Source organism: Camelina sativa, chromosome 11 (genome assembly GCF_000633955.1).
Source record: "Camelina sativa cultivar DH55 chromosome 11, Cs, whole genome shotgun sequence".
In the NCBI taxonomy this organism is placed as follows: Eukaryota; Viridiplantae; Streptophyta; class Magnoliopsida; order Brassicales; family Brassicaceae; genus Camelina; species Camelina sativa.
In genome coordinates, this window is record NC_025695.1 from 9,383,784 (window position 1) to 9,405,695 (window position 21,912).

A 21,912-nucleotide genomic window follows, 5' to 3' on the forward strand; every position below is an offset into this window, starting at 1 on the left:
TCCACGACAAACGCGATTGAGAGCGATAGAAAGACAAGAAAAAGAAAAAGAAAAAACAACTCTTGTGCTGACGTGGTTAATCGGTAGGCTTCTAAGATTATTACACGTGTAGTTAGTATAATAAATGAATGGTTAGGAATGGCTTGGACCCCATCTACCTCTCTGGTTAACTTCACGAGTGACTGACTAATAATGACTTGACATTTGACAATGATTTTAAAAATATTCTTGTTAAATCTTTTAAATCCAAAGTTGAAAAAGAAAAAAAAAAAAAACCGGAGAATATCCCAAAAACGGAAGGAGAACCTGAAAGATTTACATTTTTACACCAATTAATAAAATTATACATTCAAAAAAGTCTTCAAAGAAGACTTCATTCCTACATTTTTAAAAATTTTAAATTGCTTGTTCTATATCTATCATCTAGTCAGAGATTGGAAATGGTCTTAACTCTTAAGAACTTCATTTGAAACAGAAGTACGTATGCAAACGCAAATATCAAACCACTCTGAGATACTAAAACGGCGCCGTCTATGCCATGTGCAAACAAGCTTTCCCAGCTCAGCTCTAACGGCGGTCCTCTGCTCAACATTACCAAGTCCTATTAACCACACACACAACAACAACAACAACAACAACAAAAATCAGATTTATAATAAATCTGTTAAAAAAAAAACATTGACAGATCCAAAAATAATACAGGTCAGAGATTAATAATAATCAACTCAATCAATTATTTAGAATAAATCAAACAGTTGATTAAGTATTCCATTACTCGCAAATCATATATAGCCATGTTCGTTTCGTGAACTAGACAAAATATCTAGATACAGTATCTGAACGCAACATTCGTTTGTGTTATTGGTTCATGTGTCTATAAATTGTATCTGGATTCAATTATGTTTGTTTTGTAATTTGATATCTATATCCGGATACAATATATGTAAAATACCAAAAAATCCTTTATTTTATGTTGAATATGTTTTAGTGGTTTAAATTTACTTATATTTTTTTGCTTATTTTAATAAATATATATTAAATAAATATTTAAAAATAAGATTTTGTGTTTTTGGTAGAAAAACAAAATTTTGCAGTTTTGGCAGGAAAACAAGATTTTGCGAGTTTGGCTAAAAAATAAAATTTTGCGTTTTTTTGCGGAAAACGTAATTTTGCGGTTTTGGCGGGAAAACGAGATTTTGCGGTTTTGGCGGAAAAACAAGATTTTGCGAGTTTGGTGGGAAAACGAGATTTTACATTTTTACGGGAAAACGAGATTTTGCGGATTTGGCGGGAAAACAAGATTTTGCAGTTTTGGTGGGAAAACGAGATTTTGGCGGGAAAACGAGATTTTGCGGTTTTGGCGGAAAAACTTTACTTTGCGGTTTTGACGGAATTTTTTTTTTTTGCAGTTTTGGCGGGAAAACGAGTTTTCATGTTTTTGTGTTTTTGGTAGGAAAACGAGATTTTGCGGGTTGGTGGGTGAAGAATTGGAATTTTAGAGTTGTATGTATATTAGAATTAAGAAAAAATATTTTGTAATTATTTAATTAAAATAGGGGTATTTTTGACTTTTATAAATTATGGATGAATTTACCTTGTTCAAACCCTCTAAAAAATCTCATCGAGAAATTCAGTTTTTCTTTTATAAGTTTTTAAAATATATCCAGATATTATATCTATATAAATTCTTAATTGTTACTAAACGAATAACAATAACCATTTGCATCCGGATATTGGATATTGAATGTGGTTCATCAAAAGAGCATTACCATAATTTAAAAACAACGAAAGAGCCGGACAAGACAAGGATGGGATCTTTTTCCAGCTCACACTTCCACACACAATATATATATAACAAGACAAATCAAGTCTTTTTCTTTTTACCATTTCTTTCTTTCCCTGGTGCTTGTTTGTCAAACCACAGGATTTCAGTCACAAACGTAAACGACCATTTCACAGAAGTTGGATCGAAAACTGACAGCAGTAACTAATCAATAAACTTGAACCTCTATCCTACAATACAACTTTGCACAAAATCACTATTCTATTCCACTGAAATATAAGCAGGTATTATATCCCTGAAACTGAATAAAGTCTATATCTTATTTGTTAGATGGGAGGTGTAATAAATTCAGTAAATACTTTTTTTTTTGTCAACAAATTCAGTAAATACTAATTAATATATTTTAAATTCTTTTTATTTTTATATGAAATCCTAATATTATACTTTATTAGACCAAATTTTTATCCATTTTTTTTAGGTAATTTACGTTGATAGAGATATGAGAAAATCTAGGAATATCTTTCCTTTTTGTGTTAAAAAAAAATATCTTTACATTAATTGATTGGCGAATAGGGAATCATCGAGGGTTGCATTACATTGTTGAAGTGATTTAATGGGGAGCGTAGCATTATAGTTAGATTCTACCTCAATCAATGGTCAAATATCACACACATTCGACATTTCCATGGAGTGAGAATGTGACAGTAGAAAGTCATTGCTCTTTGCCCTTTGGGATGAAGCTGATAAAGGCATCCTGATGTAACACAAGTGGCTTTCTTCTTTTTGCATCGTTTTATAAATAAGAGCATTTCACCATCTCCTCTTGACTTTATTTGGTGGATTTGAGTGGAAGGGGTAGCAAAACAAATATATCTAATCTCCCAGGGATCGATTTAACAAGACATATATAAGACTTAGTAGCTCACATTAGGTGCAATCTATTCTGAATTTGGCCAGTTCTGTTTTATGTAAGTAGGTTTTGGTACGATTTCCGAATGGATAAAGACAAGGTCAGAGATTTCAAAGCACAACCACGATCAAGACGCTTTACAACTATGTGATTCGCTTGGCGTCTTAGAAACCGAAGATTACGGTTTAGTATATAACTTGCTGAGGACACTGTATGGCCGAGACTATTGTTTCTATGAAAGATTTAGAACAAGAATGTAAAGAATTACTCTCTTTATTCAGCAAAAGGAAATCTTACACAAAAACCTTAAAGCTTTCTCTCTCAAGTTCTAAACTTCTCTCTCTAAACTCATAGGTTTACCACAAGCTTTGGCAACTCTATATATAGAGATAGTTCTCCTAAAACTATTTGGGATTAGATATCTCCTAATCTCATTAGAACTTATTACAACTGATTATTCTAGATGTCTCCTAAAATAACTCTAATCCTAATCTTAATTAGAATTACTTCTTCTGCAAGTCACACTTCAAGCTTAGCCCAACAATCTCCCCTCTAAGCTTGAAATCCTTCTTTGATAGTTCATGAACTCCGATGAGGTTCCTCATATTCTTGAATTTGATCTTGTCGAGAGCCTTGGTTAACACATCAGCCTTCTGTTCGATCCCGGGAACATGTACCACATCAACTTGTCCATTTTCAACACACTCCCGTATGAAGTGATATCTTCGGTGAATGTGTTTGCTGCGACCATGGAAGACTGGATTCTTTGTGAGAGCAATGGCAGACTTGTTGTCTACACAAATTGTTATTTTCTCACACATTGTTCCAGTAATCTCAGCGAGTAACTCTTGTAGCCAAATGGCTTGCTTGGCAGCTTCTCTTGCTGCCATAAACTCGGCTTCACAAGAGGATAGCGCCACCACCTGTTGCTTCTGAGAACACCATGTGATAGGACATTCATTGAGATAAAACACATGACCAGCAATACTTCTCCCATCATCCACATCCACACTATGACTGTTGTCACTGTATCCTATTAGTCCTGTTTGAGTTCCTGGTTTGAAGTGGAGACCATAGCCAGAAGTGCCTTGAAGATATCTCAGAATCTGCTTCAGTGCAGCTCCGTGTGATTCTCTAGGTTCCTGCAAATAACGACTCAGAATTCCAACAGAGTATGATAGGTCTGGTCGAGTATGGAGCAAATATCTCAGACAGCCAATACTTCTTCTATAAGCTCGTTCATCAATGCGCTTTGGATCTTGAGTTTTTGAAAGCTCCAGACCCGGTTCCATTGGCAACAAAACAGAGTTACACTCACTCATTCCGGTCTCTTCAAGAATTTTCTTTGCATACTTTTCTTGTCTTAACACGATCCCGTTCTCACTTTGGCAAACCTCAATGCCAAGATAGTAGGTGAGTCTTCCTAAATCACTCATTTCGAATTTTCCAGCCATCTCATTCTTGAAATCAGAAATCAGTTTCAATGATGAACCTGTGACAAGAAGATCGTCTACGTAGACTGCCACAATCAGAAGATGTTCATTGTTCTGTTTTCTGTAAAGAGATGGTTCTTTACTGCATTTTTCGAATTTTAGCTCACTGAGAATGCTGTTAAGCTTGATGTTCCAGGCACGAGGTGCTTGTTTCAGTCCGTAGAGGGCTTTATGTAGCTTGTACACCTTTTCTTCATGGTCTTTCACGACAAACCCTTCTGGTTGAGTGACGTAGACATCTTCTTGCAAGTCTCCGTGGAGGAATGCGGTCTTCACATCAAGATGATGTACTTCCCAGCTTCTGGAGGCTGCTAAGGCAAGAATAGAGCGAACTGTTTCGATTCTAGCAACGGGGGCAAAGACTTGTTCAAAGTCGATCCCATGTTTTTGTACATAGCCTTTAGCTACAAGCCTTGCCTTGTACTTGTTTATGTTATTGTCTATGTTCCGTTTTAGTTTAAACACCCACTTCAAGCCAATTGGTTTTACTCCGAAAGGTAGCTCAACTAAACTCCATGTCTTGTTCTTTATTATGCTTGACAATTCATCCTCACAAGCGTCTCTCCATACCTTCAACTCGCTTGCTTCCTGGAAATTCCATGGTTCTTCATTAACTGCTAGTAGAAGAGTTTCTCCTTCTATGTCTGATAACAGGACATAATCATTGAGATAGATAGGCCTTTTAACTTGTCTTGTTGACTGTCTCAACATTTGAGGTTGTTCTTCCACAGTAGCTTGCTCCTCTGCAGTTTCATTATCACTCCCCTCTATGTCATTTTCGTCACCTTCTGTGTCTGCTCCATCTTCTCTGTTTTCTTCTGTGTTTGTTTCATTCTCTATTCCAGCAGCTGTGTTGAAAACATTACTGATGCTGAGAGTAAATGTGCCTGAATTAGCAGAGTCCTTCTCAGAGTTGTTCCATTTCCAGCTTTTGAGCTCATCGAACACAACATCTCTACTAACCACAACCTTCTTGTTTGAAGGATCAAACAGTCTGTATTCCTTTGAGCATGGTTCGGTACCAAGGTATATGAGCATCCTAGATCTATCTTCAAGTTTCCTGAGATGTGGTGTTTCAATTTTGGCATAGGCCACACAGCCAAACACTCGTAGATGCTCCACATTGGGTTTCTTTGCCTTGAATACTTCATATGGTGTTTGGTTGATCAGACTCCTTGTTCCTACTCTATTAATGACATAGGTTGCGTGCCTTACTGCCTCTCCCCACAGATAGTTTGGCATATTTAAATGCTTCAGAAGGCTTCTAGTCATTTCAAAGAGTGTCCTGTTCCGTCTCTCCACAACCCCATTCTGTTGTGGAGTGTATGGTGCTGTGAGGTGTCTGTTTATGCCCTCCTTCTCACAAAATGCTTGAAACTCGTGAGACATGAATTCTCCTCCTCGGTCTGTCCGGAATGTCTTGATTGTGGTTCCAGCTTCATTCTCAACTAGTGACTTGAAGATCTTGAATTTTTCAAACGCTTCATTTTTCTCTTTTAGGAGAATAGACCACATATACCGTGAATGATCATCGATCAGGACAAAGACATAACATTTTTGTGCAGCTGTAGGAGGTGTGATTGGACCGCAAAGATCTCCGTGAATCAGTTCCAAGGTTTGTGTTGCTCTAAAAGGTGTTGCTTTGGGAAATGTTTGTCTTGTCTGTTTTCCAAGTAGACAAGAAGCACAAGTGTCCTTTTCTGTTGGTGCACTAGGGATTCCAGTAACTAGCTCTTTCACAACCATCGTTTTTATAGTGTCAGTGCTAATGTGTCCTAGTCGTGCATGCCACAGGTTTGAATCTGATGAGGTTGTAAGTTGCAGGCACTTTGTGTTTTCAACTTCCAATTTTACCTTGTACAATCTGTTTCTCGACCTTGTTGTTTTAACCAATAGATGTCCATCTCTGTCGTGTATAGTGAGGAGGTCTTCTTTCATTCTTACGTCGCAACCTGATTCCGTTGCTTGTCCCAAGCTTATGATGTTACTTTTTAACCCCGGTATGTAGTAAACGTCTACAAGCTTCTTTCTTTCTCCTCCTCTTGTAATAAACAGAATTGATCCTTTCCCTTTTATGTCTATGTGAGAGTCATCACCAAATCGAACTCGTCCTGTGACCATAGGGTTCATTTTGAAAAACAGAGTATGGTTTCCGGTCATATGATTACTGGCTCCATTGTCCAAGTACCAAGTATTCTCTGAGCAGTCTTCTTCAAAATCCATAGGTTTCACATTTTTTTCATTTAGGTACACTACCTCATGCATCATCAAAGAGTCGGCTTCATGGGTGTTGTCTTCTTCTTCCTTTTGGGCGCTTTCTTGTGCTTTGATCAGTTTGAGCAGACGATCTGGACAGTTGGAGGCATAATGACCAACTTTGTCACAACGGTAACAGGTAACCTTGGATTTGTCCTTCTGTTGATATCCAGACCTTCCTCGTCCTCTACCTCTCCCACGGTTTGAACCTCTTCCTCTGCCACCATCATAGTATCCTTCATATGAGTCAGAGTTAACATACATGAGCTTGCTCTGACTCTCTTGTGAATCATCTTCTTCTTTGATTCTTTCTTCATAGGTCTTTAATCTTCCAACGATGTCTTCAAAGGTGGTTGTCTTCAAATCTAGGACTTGTTCAAGGGCTGCAGTGATGTGTATATATTTCTTCCTCGGTAGGCTCTTAAGAAACTTTTTCACAATCTTGATCTCTTCAATAGTTTCACCTAAGGAGGCTGATTTTGTAGAAATTTCAGAGAGTTTGCCTACAAAGTCGTCGATTGACTCAGTTTCTTTCATTGTGAGTCTATCAAATTCGGCCATGAGGGTTTGTAATCTTGCTTCTCTTACTCTTTCAGCACCAAGATTCCTAGCTTTGATGGAGTCCCATACACCTTTTGCAGTCTTCTGTTCACCAACCTGCAGGATCATTGATTCTGGAATAGACTGAAATAGAAGTGTTCTTGCTAGGTCGTTCTTTTCTTCTTCTTCTGTTCTAGGATCAATCGCTTCCCACACCTTGTGTACTCGTAATNTTCTTCTTCCTTTTGGGCGCTTTCTTGTGCTTTGATCAGTTTGAGCAGATGATCTGGACAGTTGGAGGCATAATGACCAATTTTGTCACAACGGTAACAGGTAACCTTGGATTTGTCCTTCTGTTGATATCCAGACCTTCCTCGTCCTCTACCTCTCCCACGGTTTGAACCTCTTCCTCTGCCACCATCATAGTATCCTTCATATGAGTCAGAGTTAACATACATGAGCTTGCTCTGACTCTCTTGTGAATCATCTTCTTCTTTGATTCTTTCTTCATAGGTCTTTAATCTTCCAACGATGTCTTCAAAGGTGGTTGTCTTCAAATCTAGGACTTGTTCAAGGGCTGCAGTGATGTGTATATATTTCTTCCTCGGTAGGCTCTTAAGAAACTTTTTCACAATCTTGATCTCTTCAATAGTTTCACCTAAGGAGGCTGATTTTGTAGAAATTTCAGAAAGTTTGCCTACAAAATCGTCGATTGACTCAGTTTCTTTCATTGTGAGTCTATCAAATTCGGCCATGAGGGTTTGTAATCTTGCTTCTCTTACTCTTTCAGCACCAAGATTCCTAGCTTTGATGGAGTCCCATACACCTTTTGCAGTCTTCTGTTCACCAACCTGCAGGATCATTGATTCTGGAATAGACTGAAATAGAAGTGCTCTTGCTAGGTCGTTCTTTTCTTCTTCTTCTGTTCCAGGATCAATCGCTTCCCACACCTTGTGTACTCGTAACGCAACATTCATTCGCATCTCCCACACCGTATAGTTGATTGATGTCAGCATCGGGCATTGTATGGAGGACCGGACTTTTTCCTTTGCCTTGTTGGTCATCTCAACGATTTCACTCATCTCTCGAATAAGACTTGTTGCAGAATCTTAAAACCTGAGTAGCTCTGATACCAATTATTGTTTCTATGAAAGATTTAGAACAAGAATGTAAAGAATTACTCTCTTTATTCAGCAAAAGGAAATCTTACACAAAAACCTTAAAGCTTTCTCTCTCAAATTCTAAACTTCTCTCTCTAAACTCATAGGTTTACCACAAGCTTTGGCAACTCTATATATAGAGATAGTTCTCCTAAAACTATTTGGGATTAGATATCTCCTTATCTCATTAGAACTTATTACAACTGATTATTCTAGATGTCTCCTAAAATAACTCTAATCATAATCTTAATTAGAATTACTTCTTCTGCAAGTCACACTTCAAGCTTAGCCCAACAGAGACAAACTTTCAATGTCTCTAAAAGACAGTTTTACATTCTCTCTTTATAGAGTTAATCTAAACTAGAAGAAAACGCAAGTCGTCAGTAATAAACAGAGAAAAACAAATCCAACTCAATTTTCTTTTTTCTTTTCTCGTGGTCGTGTTATGAACATTTGTATGTGTTATGAAACTTAATTATTTTGAAACCATCGATTTGTACGCTCAAACGAATAAGAAAGAGAAAGGGTGGTTCAGATTCCGATCCTTAAATGATTGTAAGATTTTATCAACCCCTTTGTTCTCCACCTGCTTTTTAAAACAAGAATTTCATATATCTATCTTAACAATTGTGGACTACATTTTTGTGACATTCTCTTTTTTCTCAAACGATTTCCACGGTTGCCCTCATTGTAAAACATTTTTCAAAACTCATTAAGGTTAATTATGTAATCTTAATCACCGGGTCGGTTTTTATCAAAAAATTGAAACCCAATTACACTAATCGGATCTTACTTACTAATTGTTAAGATAAAAGAAGAAACGACTCCGACTAATAAATGCAAAATATTGTATACACGTATTGTTGGTGTTGGGTTTCGCCGATCTAGTACCCGATTGAATAAGAAATTTTTTGAGATCGAGATTTTAAATTGTTGAACTTGAGATCAAGAAAAAATCAATTTTAGAGATTTAAAATTTTGCTTGATTTGTTGTAAAATTAATCAAATGACATGTGAGGAATTAATGAATCAGACGTGGATGTGGTGGTGAAGAAATTGATGTGAGAGTGACAGGATGATCTTGATGAAACGTTTTAAGAACATACAAATTTAATTAGTAATCACTTATTAGAGATTATGAAGACATTGAGATAACAAATCTGTTGTATCGTTGCTAATAGCGTGGATTTCACTAAACCCAAATAGTTGTGTTCTTCGGCGAGAGGTTGAAGAAGAATAATCAAACAGTGCAACGTGGCAACCATGTCATCATAATTTAACGGTGATTTAACATTGTTATGTCTCAGGTATGGTTTCGCACAAAATTATAAGTTAATGTAGTAAATTTGAAGTTTTGTATAATAAAAGTGTGGGGGTATGAAAAAACCCCTTTTTATCATATATACAATGTTTTAAATAAAAATTACCAAATAAACAATACGAAAGAATTTCAACCCATGCTCTAACACGGGTCATATTCTAGTATAATAATAATTGGCAAAAAGAAATTAAACCTTTACATTTAAATTGTTCCGTCAACGAACTAAAGTTACTAAAATCGAATATATTTGGAGTATATACCTTTAACATCTTCCCACAATATATTGAAAACTTGCTAATCAAGACTTTTAATCGTATTGTAGTACAAAACCCTAACATAAACTCAACCAGTATATATATGTCATTCCCATTGTAAATCAAATACATCACCAAACCAAATCCTTCACCTTCCAAACCAAATCCTTCACCTTCTTAATTACTAACATAATACATATTCCATTTAGTGTCATAATATAGCTGGAGTTCGCCCTAGCCGCCTTCGCTCTCTGGCACGCTCTCCAAGAATCCTCTTACCGGTGGCGTCGAATCCGATCGGCGCCGATGGGCACATGCTCTTCCTTCCTTGTGTCATCCTCTGCTCTCTAAACGTGTTTTCTCTGTTCTGGTTTCGTTAGTGAATTCACCGGAGGTTCGCCAACTCTCAAAACCTCTACTCTGGCCATGCTCCAGTTTCATTACCCTTCTCCCCTTCCGTCTCTTCAGGTGGGTTCCCTCGGCGATTTGCTTCTCTCGAGGCCCTAGCCATTCGATGCAGAATCCGAGATTTCAGAATGCTCTGCTAGACTTGCTTCTCGCCTCTTTCACCGGCTCCCTTCGATGTCAACACCAACATCTCTCTGCTCCTTGGATTCACATCCTCTCACTAAGTGTTCTGCTTGGGCGCAACTGGACAGGAGCTCTGTTTTGACGCCGGAGCTGTGCGAGTCTTTGACGAGAACCCATGACCCTAGTGTTGTACTTCAATTGGTCAGGTCTGTTCCGAAATCTTCATTGTCCTCCTGTAGCTTGCTTTTGTGTCGACCTATAGTTCCAATTGTCCGAAGACTGCATTTGGAGCATAGTCAATCAATGTCGCTATACCGGTACAATATTTTTTTGTGAACCCTGCCATCAGAACTTCTTAAGAGCGTTACCTTTGTTTACCAAAGATTGAAGAGGCCTGCATTATGACCTCGTCTCTATGGAACGATGGCTACCAATGCCTCTTCAACCTATCCTCTATTCCCCACATGCTTCACGCATCCCCTTTTGTGCTTAGTTGCATCATGTGTTTCATTACCAATCCTTATGCAAGCCAATTGGTCAAGCCAAACATCCAAAAACCCAGGTCCAATATATCTACCCCTCTCTCAATCCATAGCTTTTGTCTAGCTACCTTGTTTGATCTCGTTGGCCGAAGACTCCATCTGGGACTGCAATTAACTAGACTGCTTTGGTGTTGCGAGTACTATGTAAGAACCATGGTTTATGATCTTCTTGTGGATGAGTGTTTTGGGATTAACACCTCTCATGGTACTCTAAACCCAAACCCATCTGGCGCATTCAGGTGTCACCCTTATACCATCATCTTCACTTTGTTTGTGATGCTAGAAACTAAAGAGACCAAGCATGTACCTTATTCCTTCATGTCAAACCGACTACATGCTTTGTGTGGTGTTCTTAATCTCCTTGGCCAAGGGCCCCAAGTGAGAGAGAACCCACCTGTATTGTTACGGTTTTACTGTAATCATTGGCACTTTTTGGCTCTTGTTTCGCTTATATGGTCTGTCGTTAAAGGCTTGAATCAGTATGATCTTATGCCCTGTAACCTATCTTTTACATCCGACGATTTCAAGCATGCTTTCTTCAGCACCATTCGCATCACCCGTACTGATTGTTATCTAAATTATCAATGGCGCTTCCAGTTTGATCATGTCCCTCCGCTTTGGATGTTAAAGCAGACTAGCCTTGACCATCAAACCTTGGTCTACCGATCCTTTGCCAATGCACTGCTCATGTTGTTATTCCTCACTCTGGTGAGCTTTTGGGATTTGGCTCCATTTCTAACGTCACAAGGTCATCCAACCATGACTATCCTGTCATCCATCGATTTTCTCGAGGGTGTTCAATCGAGCTACCGTGATCTCTCATGTCCCATGCCACTACCTAGTCACTGGCTCACAGCTCTCATGGATTCTATCTCGATGTATCTTATCTACTCTTTTATGCCTCTTGGGTTTACCCATCTTTGTAACCTCTTTTCTTCATTTCCACTGTCGTGTCGTGAGGTGTGGCCATCCTCGCAAGGAATACCCCACCCTTGGTTGGGTCAGAGGCCTTGACGGCTTTCTATAACTGAATTAAAGAAGTCTGTCATAAAACTATTAAAATATTATATATAATTAAGTATCTTTAAATAATTCACCGATAAGTAAATTAGTTATCGAAAAAAATAATTCCCCGATAAGATTTTGTATTTACGTAACATTTTACATATATTGTTTAATATAAAAATTAAATTAACAAAATATAAGCAAAACATATGTAAAATATAAGCAAAATATATGTAAAAAATAAGCAAAACATAAATAAAATACTTTTATGTATGTGTTTTGTACATATATTGTTTTTTTATAATAAGTTAAAATTTTACATATTTATTTATCGTAAGTATTATATGATAATTTAAAACAATGATAATTCAAAACAATTTGTAAATAAAATAAAAGAAAGATGATAGGAGAATTATAATTTAAAATTTGAACAAAATCTTTGAAATCTAGTTGTTAAAAATAATTATATCGTCTATTTAGATATAAAATATTATTTTTTAAAATTCTGATTGGTTTTTATTTTTTAAAAAAATATTTAGTAATTTTCGTTAATAATTATTTAGAGAGAGATTTTTTTTAACTAATAATTGTTTAAAACTAATGGCATAACATTGTACTTTTTTACACTTTATAAGGTTAGTTTAAAAAAAAAAAAAAAAAATCCAAGAATGTGCAACTAACCATCACGCATTGTTGGTAAAAATGGCGACTTTCTGGGCGATTTGGCAGTTCCTCTTCGCCTCTTTCTCTTTTGGTCATCTTCCAGTGAAGATTCAGACAGTTATTGATGCTGAAGTGGGGCGGTTCCTTCCTCTCCATGTTCGTGCGGTTACTCCCTGTAATTTCGTGATCGGTTTCCAGGATTTAGCAGTTGTACTACTATGGATCAGACTCTATATAAGGAGTCGCTTAGGGATTCTACTTTTCAATCGTTTTTCTCAATCCTTCCCATTCGAATCCTTATATTGCAAAATGCTCCATTACCTACCCATGGCGGACAACATTCGCAGAGCCCTTCAAAACATTGATCTTGGAATTGACGATGTTCCATTCACCTTACCTGAAGCGGTGGTTCAACAAGCGGCTGATGAAAACCGCTTTTGTCTCCTCGGTCGCCCTTTGATGCCTCGTAAGCAAAACCTCCGTCAAATCGTGGCATCCCTTCCCCGCTCTTGGGGTCTAACCGGTGTTGTACGTGGCCGAATTGTAGAAAATAGAAGATTCCAATTCGTCTTCCCCTCGGAAGAATCCTTGGAGACTGTTCTCCGTCGCGGTCCGTGGTCACATGCGGAGAGGATGCTGGTCCTCCAACGCTGGGTTCCGGAGGTGGATCCTCCCACTCTCAATTTTATCCCTTTCTGGATACAAATCCGATGAATCCCTCTACAATACTTGAATTTTGGTGTTGTTGATTCAATTGCACGATCCCTTGGAGAGATGGTGGGTACTGACTTTGATGCTGATGATCCGAATCGTACTCAGTTTGTGCGAGTAAGGATCAATTGGAATGTTGAGCATCCTCTGCGCTTTCAGCGGAACTACCAGTTCACTCAGGGAACTAATACGGTTATTAGTTTCTTTTGTGAACGCCTTAGAGGATTCTGCTCTGTTTGTGGTATGATGACCCATGACTCTGGCAGTTGTCTCCTCCAGAACGGTGGTCATGAATCAGATGGTGCTGATAATGATGATGATGGTAACCAAGAGTATCATGGAAATCCAGGGGTTCATATTGAAGAAATTGATGAAGACATCCCACCACAAGCGGCTAACGACGCTACTAAGCCTGATAATATTCAGAACAGTCATGAGGCTCCAAACTCGGATAACATGGATACCCTCTCTGACATTGACCCTCATCACAATGTTTTGGAGGGTATCTCTTCTGGTATTTCTGTAGGGCAGGATTATGGTGAGGAAGAGCACAGTCACCCGATGCCTGCATTCATTGAGGATACAGGTCATACCCCAGGAGATGTCGAGATGCTGGCAAGACACCTTCGAAAGAGAAATCATTGTGAGGAGATTGATAATGAGATAATAGCATCAAGTTCAGGTAAACGTCAGTTAGGCTGGGATTCAGATCAGAGTTCTGCTATCAAGATTGAAGATATGAATGTTGATACTGCAAAGCTGCAACAAAACGACGGAGCCGCGGTGGGGCCGGTACCACCACCGGTTCCATGAGAGTTGGATTTTGGAACTGTCAGGGAATGGGACAACCCCTGACAGTTCGACGCCTAGAAGAGATGCAAAGAACGTATCTCTTGGACTTGATGTTCCTTATGGAGACAAAGCAGCAAAACAATTATATTAGAGACCTGGGAGTAAGTTTGGGATTTGAAGATATGTTTCTAGTCCCTCCTCGAGGTTTAAGTGGTGGTCTAGCAGTATTTTGGAAAAATTGTCTTTCTGTTCAAGTTATTTCCTATGATGTAAGATTAGTAGATCTTTATATTCAATATAAATCTTTCAATTTCTACTTATCTTGCATCTATGGTAATCATATCCCAAGCGAAATACACCATCTATGGGAAAGACTACAACGACTCGCTATGACCAGAACTGGTCCCTGGATGTTATGTGGAGATTTTAATGAAATTTTGCATGCTTCAGAGAAAAAAGGTGGCAGAACTCGTAGTATGAGCAGTTGCAGGGACTTCAACAACATGATCTCTTGTTGTAATATGAAAGACTTGACATTTAAAGGTAATCCATTCAGTTGGGTGGGCAAACGACAGAAGGAAACGATTGAATCCTGCCTTGATAGAGTCTTTGTGAATACTGATTGGCAAACAATGTACCCAGCATCTGGTTCTGAGTTTCTCACACTAGCTGGATCAGATCATGCACCAGTAATTATTGACATTGCAGAGGAAATCCAGATAAAGAGAGGCCAGTTCCGTTATGATCGACGTTATTCAAGGTGTGAAGATTTTATTGCTTCAGTCCACAGAGGTTGGTCCCGAGGAGTAATTGATAACTCAGGAGGATTCCAAAATAAGCTCAAGATGTGTCGAAAAGAACTATCACAGTGGAAGAAACGGAATAAAACGAATTCTGCAGAGTTGATACAAAGCCTTAAAGCTCAGTTGGATGCAGCAGAACGAAATCACGCAACATCTATTCAGGATGTCCAACAACTAAGACGAAAGCTAAACCAGGCTTATCGGGATGAAGAAACACATTGGAAACTAAAAAGCAGAAACAAATGGCTGAGTGAGGGAGATTGGAACACCAAGTATTTTCATGCTTCTTCCAAGCTTCGCAAATCTCGTAACCGCATCAAATCTCTTATTGATGAAAATTGGATTGAGCACTTCCGCGACAGTGCTATCGGTAAAGTAGCAGAAACATACTTTCAAAACCTCTTTACGGCAACTCAAAGCACATAATATGAAAGTATCCTCACTAACTTACCAAGAAAGGTCACTTCTGAGATGAATGAAAATTTGATGAAGCCAGTGACAGACAAGGAAATAAAAGAGGCAACCTTTCTCATTGGTGCAGACCGAGTTCCGGGATTTGACGGATTTACAGCAGGATTTTATCAACAAAATTCTGGGACTTGATTGGTAGTGATGTATGTCGAATGGTTCGTCACTTCTTTGACATGGGAGAAATGGACCAATCGGTTAATCATACTCAACTCTGCCTGATTCCAAAGACTAATGCTAAAGGTATGATCGACTATCGCCCTATTAGTCTTTGCACCGTTAACTACAAAATAATCTCGAAGGTTTTGGTGATGCGTCTGAAAAAGTGCTTGGGGATAGTGATACTCGCAAGCGGCCTTTGTTCCGGGACGAAATATTTCAGAGAATGTCCTAGTAGCTCATGAGCTGGTTCATTCACTAAAGGTGAAAAGAGAGTGTCAAAGAGGATACATGGCTGTTAAAACAGACATCAGCAAAGCTTACGACAGGGTCGAGTGGAACTTCTTAGAAAAACTTATGCTTCAGTTTGGATTTGATAGAAAATGGGTACAGTGGATTATGGCTTGTGTGCGAACCGTCTCCTATGAAGTACTAATTAACGGTTCCCCTTATGGCTACATTCAACCATCAAGAGGTCTACGACAAGGTGACCCGCTTTCCCCTTATCTTTTTCTATTTTGCGCGGAAGTTCTCAGTCAAATGATCACAAAAGCGGTCGAGGATAAAGCTATTCATGGACTACGATTGGAAAGAGAGTGCCCTACTATATCTCACCTACTGTTTGCCGATGACTCTCTCTTTTTTTGCCGAGCTACTGAAGCAAATTGTCAGAATATGGCTGCTATATTCCAGAAGTATGAAGAAATATCTGGTCAAAAGATAAACTACGACAAGTCATCGATCATCTTTGGTATGAAAATCCCAGAATTAAAAAAAACAGATATTGCAGAGACATTTGAAGATCTATAATGGCAAATATTTGGGGCTCCCAGAGCAGTTTGGAAGGAAAAAAGTTGAGATGTTTCAGTATATAGTGGAGAAAGTAAAAGAAAGAACAGAAGGATGGTCCTTTAAGTACTTATCACCTGCTGGAAAGGAGATTCTAATAAAATCAATGGCATTGGCACTTCCAGTTTACTCGATGAACTGTTTCTTATTGTCTCTGTCCATTTGTGAAGAGATACAAAGCGTACTTGCAACCTTTTGGTGGGGAAAAGAAAAAGGACGTCGAAAGCTTCCATGGATAGCTTGGGACAGAATGTCTCTCCCTAAGTCTGAAGGAGGATTGGGATTTAAAGATCTTCATGAGTTCAACAGGGCCCTTTTAGCTAAGCAAGCTTGGAGAATTATGACTAATCCACAAAGTCTATTGGCAAGGCTATATAAAGGAATGTATCATCCCCATTCCTCTTATCTACAAGCAGTTACTAGTCCTCGATCATCCTATGGTTGGAAATCAATCCAATATGGTAAGGAGCTATTACAAGTTGGTCTTCAAGTAAAGATAGGGAATGGCCAAGAAACAAAAATTTGGGAAGATCCTTGGTTGCCTACCCTCCCTCCACGACCAGCCTCAGGTCCGGTTATAGATGCCAATTGGACAGTCTCTGATTTGTGGAAAGACGGAAAAAGAGAATGGAATCCTCACATTTTCGAAGGTGTGCTTACTCCTGAAGATCAGCAATTAGCTAAGGAATTATACCTCTCTAAATATGCAGAGCAAGACACTTATGCATGGGCTTATTCAAAAAATGGGCAATATAGTGTTCGCTCAGGTTACTGGGTTGCTACCCATGTTAATGTTCCGGAGAACCAGAGACCAATATCCCCACATGGATCGGTAGCCTTAAAAAAAGGAAGTATTGAATCTGAAGTTAGCTCCAAAACTGTGCCATTTCATCTGGAGATGCTTAGCAGGCGCCATTGCCTCACAAACTCAACTACGGACAAGAATGATACCAGCTGATCCAATATGCCAAAAATGTTGCAGAGAAGAGGAAACCATCAACCATATTCTCTTTAAATGCTCCTTTGCACAGGCTGTTTGGAGATGCGTTACCAGTCATGTAGGCAATGTAAGTTTCACTGATGATCTGGAAGCTAACATTGGGATCATGATATGTCAATATAAGGATCAAAATCTTCGACTTGACCAACGCCTGCTACCTTTCTGGATAATGTGGAGACTTTGGAAATCCAGAAACGAATTTCTCTTTCAAAACATTTCAAGACTCCCAGACGATGTAGCAGAGAAAGGAAGACAAGAAGCTATTGACTGGTATGAGGCAAATCGTAACGCAGACGAAACAGAGCTAGTGGATCAGAACTCAACAACACAAAACTGCAGGAACAACCACTCAAGCAATTGGACTCCACCTCCAAGTGGCTGGCTCAAGTGTAATTTTGACAGTGGCTATCTACAAGGTCGATCTTTTACAAATACAGGCTGGTTAATACGAGATAGTACTGGGAAAGTCATCTTGATGGGTTGTGCAAGACTACAAGAAGCACATTCGGCACTGCAAGCAGAAGCACTTGGTTTTCTACATATCTTACAAGTAATATGGGCCACATGGTTTCCGATACGTCTGGTTCGAAGGAGACAACAAAGAGCTTATTTCGCTAATCAATAATTGTGGAGATCATATGACTTTAAGTACACTGCTATACGATATACGCCATTGGATGAAGAAATTACCTGCTTCGTCGATAGATCATGTCACCCGGGACAAAAATTCTGCAGCTGATAAGATTTCTCGACATGCTATTACAATTACATCCTTGTACGAGGTGTATACAGTGCCACCAAGCTGGTTGTTTAACTCTTTGTATAACATTTCAACTATATAATATAAAGTTCAGGTGTTTATTGGAACACAGCATTGATGAATATGATGGGGAGTTTAGTAAATCTTCTTTTCGCTCTTTGCTGGAAACCAGATTTGAAAGCATGGAAACTAGGATGGGGTAACTTCTAAATTAGTATAATAATATATGAAAATAGATTTATATTTAATATTGTATACTGTATATTAAAAAATATGAAACTAGATTTTAATTTTTTAAAATTAATAACTTAATGAAATTAATAGACTTTACTTTATCTATTAAAATTGAATAGAATGACATATGTAAAGAATATAATGAGACACGGTGTCAGCTTTTCCAAACTTAGATTTTGTGAAAAAACTTATTTATTATATCTTATATATTTTTATCCAAATAATAATAGTAGTAGTATTAGTATTACATTTCATGGAAACCTAACGTTTCACTGACATGTGATAACTAACGTTAGGCTAAATTTATTGATGATTAAATCTACAAAACCGAGCATATATGATATATATACACTCATATGGTTACCAACCAACCACAAAAATGTATGATAAAACCAAAATGAGTGTAGAAGTGAGGACAGTTTTTCCAAGATATATTCAGACCACCAGACTTTGATTATTAAAAATGTGAACTTCTAGAGATGCCTATTTCGGGTTGTTATCTACAGATTACTTGCCTTATTAAAATTGCGTACAGAATATTTCTTCATCTTCCTTACTCTCAGGTAGATCATCGTCATCAATTAGCTTGAACACAAACAAACTATATAAGAACAATGATTATGTGATGGAACCAATGAACAGACACTACTGATAGTGCAATCACAGATAGCTTACGAAAATTAAATTACCAAAGATGCTTGTGTTTAAAACTCTCATTGCCATTTGACTCGCAAAGTATTTAGGCTTTGTGTGTTTGAAACAGGAGTGCTTCAGGAGTTGGCCATTTCGTTTGATCTTTCACCAAACACATTGCAACCATTTCTTTAGTATAGTAAAAAATATAAATTGCAAACGAAAAACAGAAACATGGAAGGTGAACCTGAAAGATTTACATTTTAAACTAATTAAAGAAAAATATACATAAAAAAGTGTTCAAATTTCATTGTTCCATTTCTACAATTTTAAAATTGCTTTGTTCTATATCTCAATCTAGTCAGAGCTAGGAAATGGTCTCAAGAGCTTCATTTTGAAACAGAAGTCCAAAGCTATGGACGCAAACGCAAATATCAAAACACTCTGAGACACTAAAACGGCGCCTTCTATCCCATGTGCAAACAAGCTTTCCCAGCTCAGCTCTAACGGCGGCCCTCTGCTCAACATACCAAGTCCTATTTAACACACAACAACAAAAAAATCAGATTTAAAAAAAAAAAGTAGACCAATTCATAGAAGTTGGATCAAAGACAGTAACCAAAAGTATTTGTTATTACCTTTCACAAAACCAAAGGCTGCAACAGCTCCTGATTTGAGATGACTGTCATCCAAGTCTCTTCTGACTGCATACCTGAATGTGACTCCAAACAATGCACAGCTTGCAAACGCTACTCCTAGGGGAAGAACAAGCTGCTCGATGCTTGAGACCTGAGAAAGAGCAAACGGGGTTTCCGCAATGGTCCCAACCGCAGCTGCGACAACTGCCGCTTTTGCTGATTCTATTCTCTCCTTGTCTTTATTGATCGAATAACCTTTCTCTGAACTTCCAATTACCGCGGTATCTGCTAAAGACAAGGCACGTTCTGCTTCCTCAACCATTGATCTTGCTGCTATGATCTCCTGCTGGCATTCTGCAATCTTGAATCAGATAAAACATGGTTCTGTCATAGTTTCCTTTAGGAATTTGGTAATAGAAAAACATGAACTTCCTCTGTCTACAATAACCAAACTAAAGACTTTAATCGGAAACACGAGAAAACCAAAAACGAAAACTCAAAATGCTACCAAATTCATGATTTTTAGTAACCTTATCAAATGAACTATCTCCCCACTTCCAGGTCTCAAGCACAAACGCAACACCATTGATAGTGATTGAAACTCTGAAACTAATCAACAACTTGAACCTATCCTTAGCATACAATGAACAAATTCACTATTCCACTCGAAATATAACCAATATGTCCTGCAATATATCATACTTAATGGATGAGGATAGACCATTCATTTCTCAATCTAAAGAACCTCCCGAAAATCTCATTCCAAGCACAAAGATCATCAAAAAGTTTCAATTTTCATCATCTTTATAACTACACGGAAAAAAAAACTCCCAAGTCTCTAACCTCTGAGGCTCTAGATTCAAGCTGATTAACATAATCCTGTAGCAATTTCGCCTCAATCTCTTGCCTCTCTATCTCTTCGAGCTCTCTCTTGGCAATCTCCACTCTCAACGAAGCTTTTTCAAGACCATCAAGCAAACCCTTGTTCTCTTCTCTGCTCAGTAGCTCCTCCACTTGATTTCTCGCAATACCAGACAACGACTTGTTCAAATCTCCGCCATCACCACTCGAATCAGCTACATTCTCTTCCGATAAACCTCTAATTCTCCAGTTTCGAGTTCTGCTGCGATACAGAGAACTGAACTCGTTCACTTGTTTGGGATTCAGAAGATGAACCTCTGGTAAAACCACTGGATTTGGTTTCCATGGCAGCGCTTGCAGAGATAAACATTGCATTTTTGATAAAGATAAAACAAAACAACAACAGTTCGAGTTCTATCTGGTTTGATCCGATATCGAGAAAAAAACGGCAGGCTTTTTCAAAAATAGAAACGACAACACATTAGATCCTTAAATCTCCGAATGACATGCATTTTGATTTATTTATATAGTCAATACTCAATACTAATACTACTACACTAAGCCTTAAAGGCGTTGACCTCATCAACCACAGCCTTCTTGTACAGTGCCATATCAGTTGACCCGAACACCACGTGCCTTGAGATCAAGCGCTTTGTCCTGAGCCGTGGTCATCCCAGCCAAGTAAGCTCCTCCATTCGTCGGATCAGATGCCAAAACCGCCGTCTCCGCCTCCTTCATGACAGACTTCAACTTCGGGTTCCCTGGATCGTTAAGTATCCCCAAGCTCGCACTCAGATCTCTCGGCCCCATCATCACACAGTCCATCCCATCAACGGCTACGATCTCATTCACATTCTTCACACCTTCCTCTGATTCTATCTACAACCTCAACATAAATTATACCAAAAAGTTTATTTTTTTTAACAATTTAACAGTTTTCACCCAATAAAAATACTGAAAAATCAAAAAACGGATTAGAGAGAGAGAGAATCGAACCTGGCACATGATGAAGAGCTTATCAGCGTAACTACCCAAATACCCAGCGCCGTGCTCCATATCGACGATGATGAAGTCGAAGCCGGCGCGTGCGGCGATCTCGGCTAACTCCGGAGAGAATGAGAGGAGAAAGTGTCCGTGGAGCTTCTCACCGTTTTGGAGACGCGACTTCAAGGGTGTTTTGGAAGCCAATTGTTTCTGAATTCTGAGAGAAGAAGAAGAAGATTAAATATCGTAGACATGATTCTTTTCCTAATTTGGCTGGTCAAATTGTCTTTACGTACGTAGTCATCTTTAATGCATTTTGATGAAAATATATTTTGGCCATAATTTGTTGCACTTTGAATTAATAACCACCACGCGCCTCATCGGACTTCTAAATTATTACAGTACACCACCCGTTACTGCGTACGGAAACAAAATAATTTTATAGATTAAGATATGAAAAATCAAAAATGAAATATCCACACATAGTAACCTAATATATGAATACCATTTTCTTTTTGTTCACACTATTGACAGTATATGTGGCGTTCTCTTGATCCTAAAT

At 38.3% G+C, this 21,912-nt stretch overlaps 2 protein-coding genes and 2 pseudogenes across 2 annotated transcripts; 2 read left to right on the forward strand and 2 right to left on the reverse strand.

Moving 5' to 3' along the window:
* LOC109127192 lies at positions 14,347–18,084 on the forward strand (annotated as a pseudogene).
* Positions 14,594–15,190, forward strand: LOC104727781. Its single transcript, XM_010446854.1, has one exon. It carries the CDS (start codon positions 14,594–14,596, stop codon positions 15,188–15,190), a length of 597 nt encoding a protein of 198 aa, XP_010445156.1.
* LOC104722592 lies at positions 19,105–20,769 on the reverse strand. Its single transcript, XM_010440789.2, has 3 exons — positions 20,349–20,769; positions 19,506–19,866; positions 19,105–19,403 (listed from the first exon to the last, which is right to left on the reverse strand). The coding sequence occupies exons 1-3, from the start codon at positions 20,739–20,741 to the stop codon at positions 19,225–19,227; spliced, it is 933 nt and encodes a 310-aa protein (XP_010439091.1). The 5' UTR covers positions 20,742–20,769; the 3' UTR covers positions 19,105–19,224.
* Positions 20,830–21,582, reverse strand: LOC104722591 (annotated as a pseudogene).

Bases quoted from the DNA above. Each gene is read 5' to 3' on its own strand.
- LOC104727781 (XM_010446854.1), top strand. From the start codon at position 14,594: ATGTACCCAGCATCTGGTTCTGAGTTTCTCACACTAGCTGGATCAGAT.
- LOC104722592 (XM_010440789.2), bottom strand. From the start codon at position 20,741: ATGCAATGTTTATCTCTGCAAGCGCTGCCATGGAAACCAAATCCAGTG. The intron at 19,867-20,348 runs GTTAGAGACTTG...ATCTGATTCAAG, and splicing joins TTGAATCTAGAGCCTCAGAG to ATTGCAGAATGCCAGCAGGA. The intron at 19,404-19,505 runs GTAATAACAAAT...TGTGTTAAATAG, and splicing joins AGCCTTTGGTTTTGTGAAAG to GACTTGGTATGTTGAGCAGA.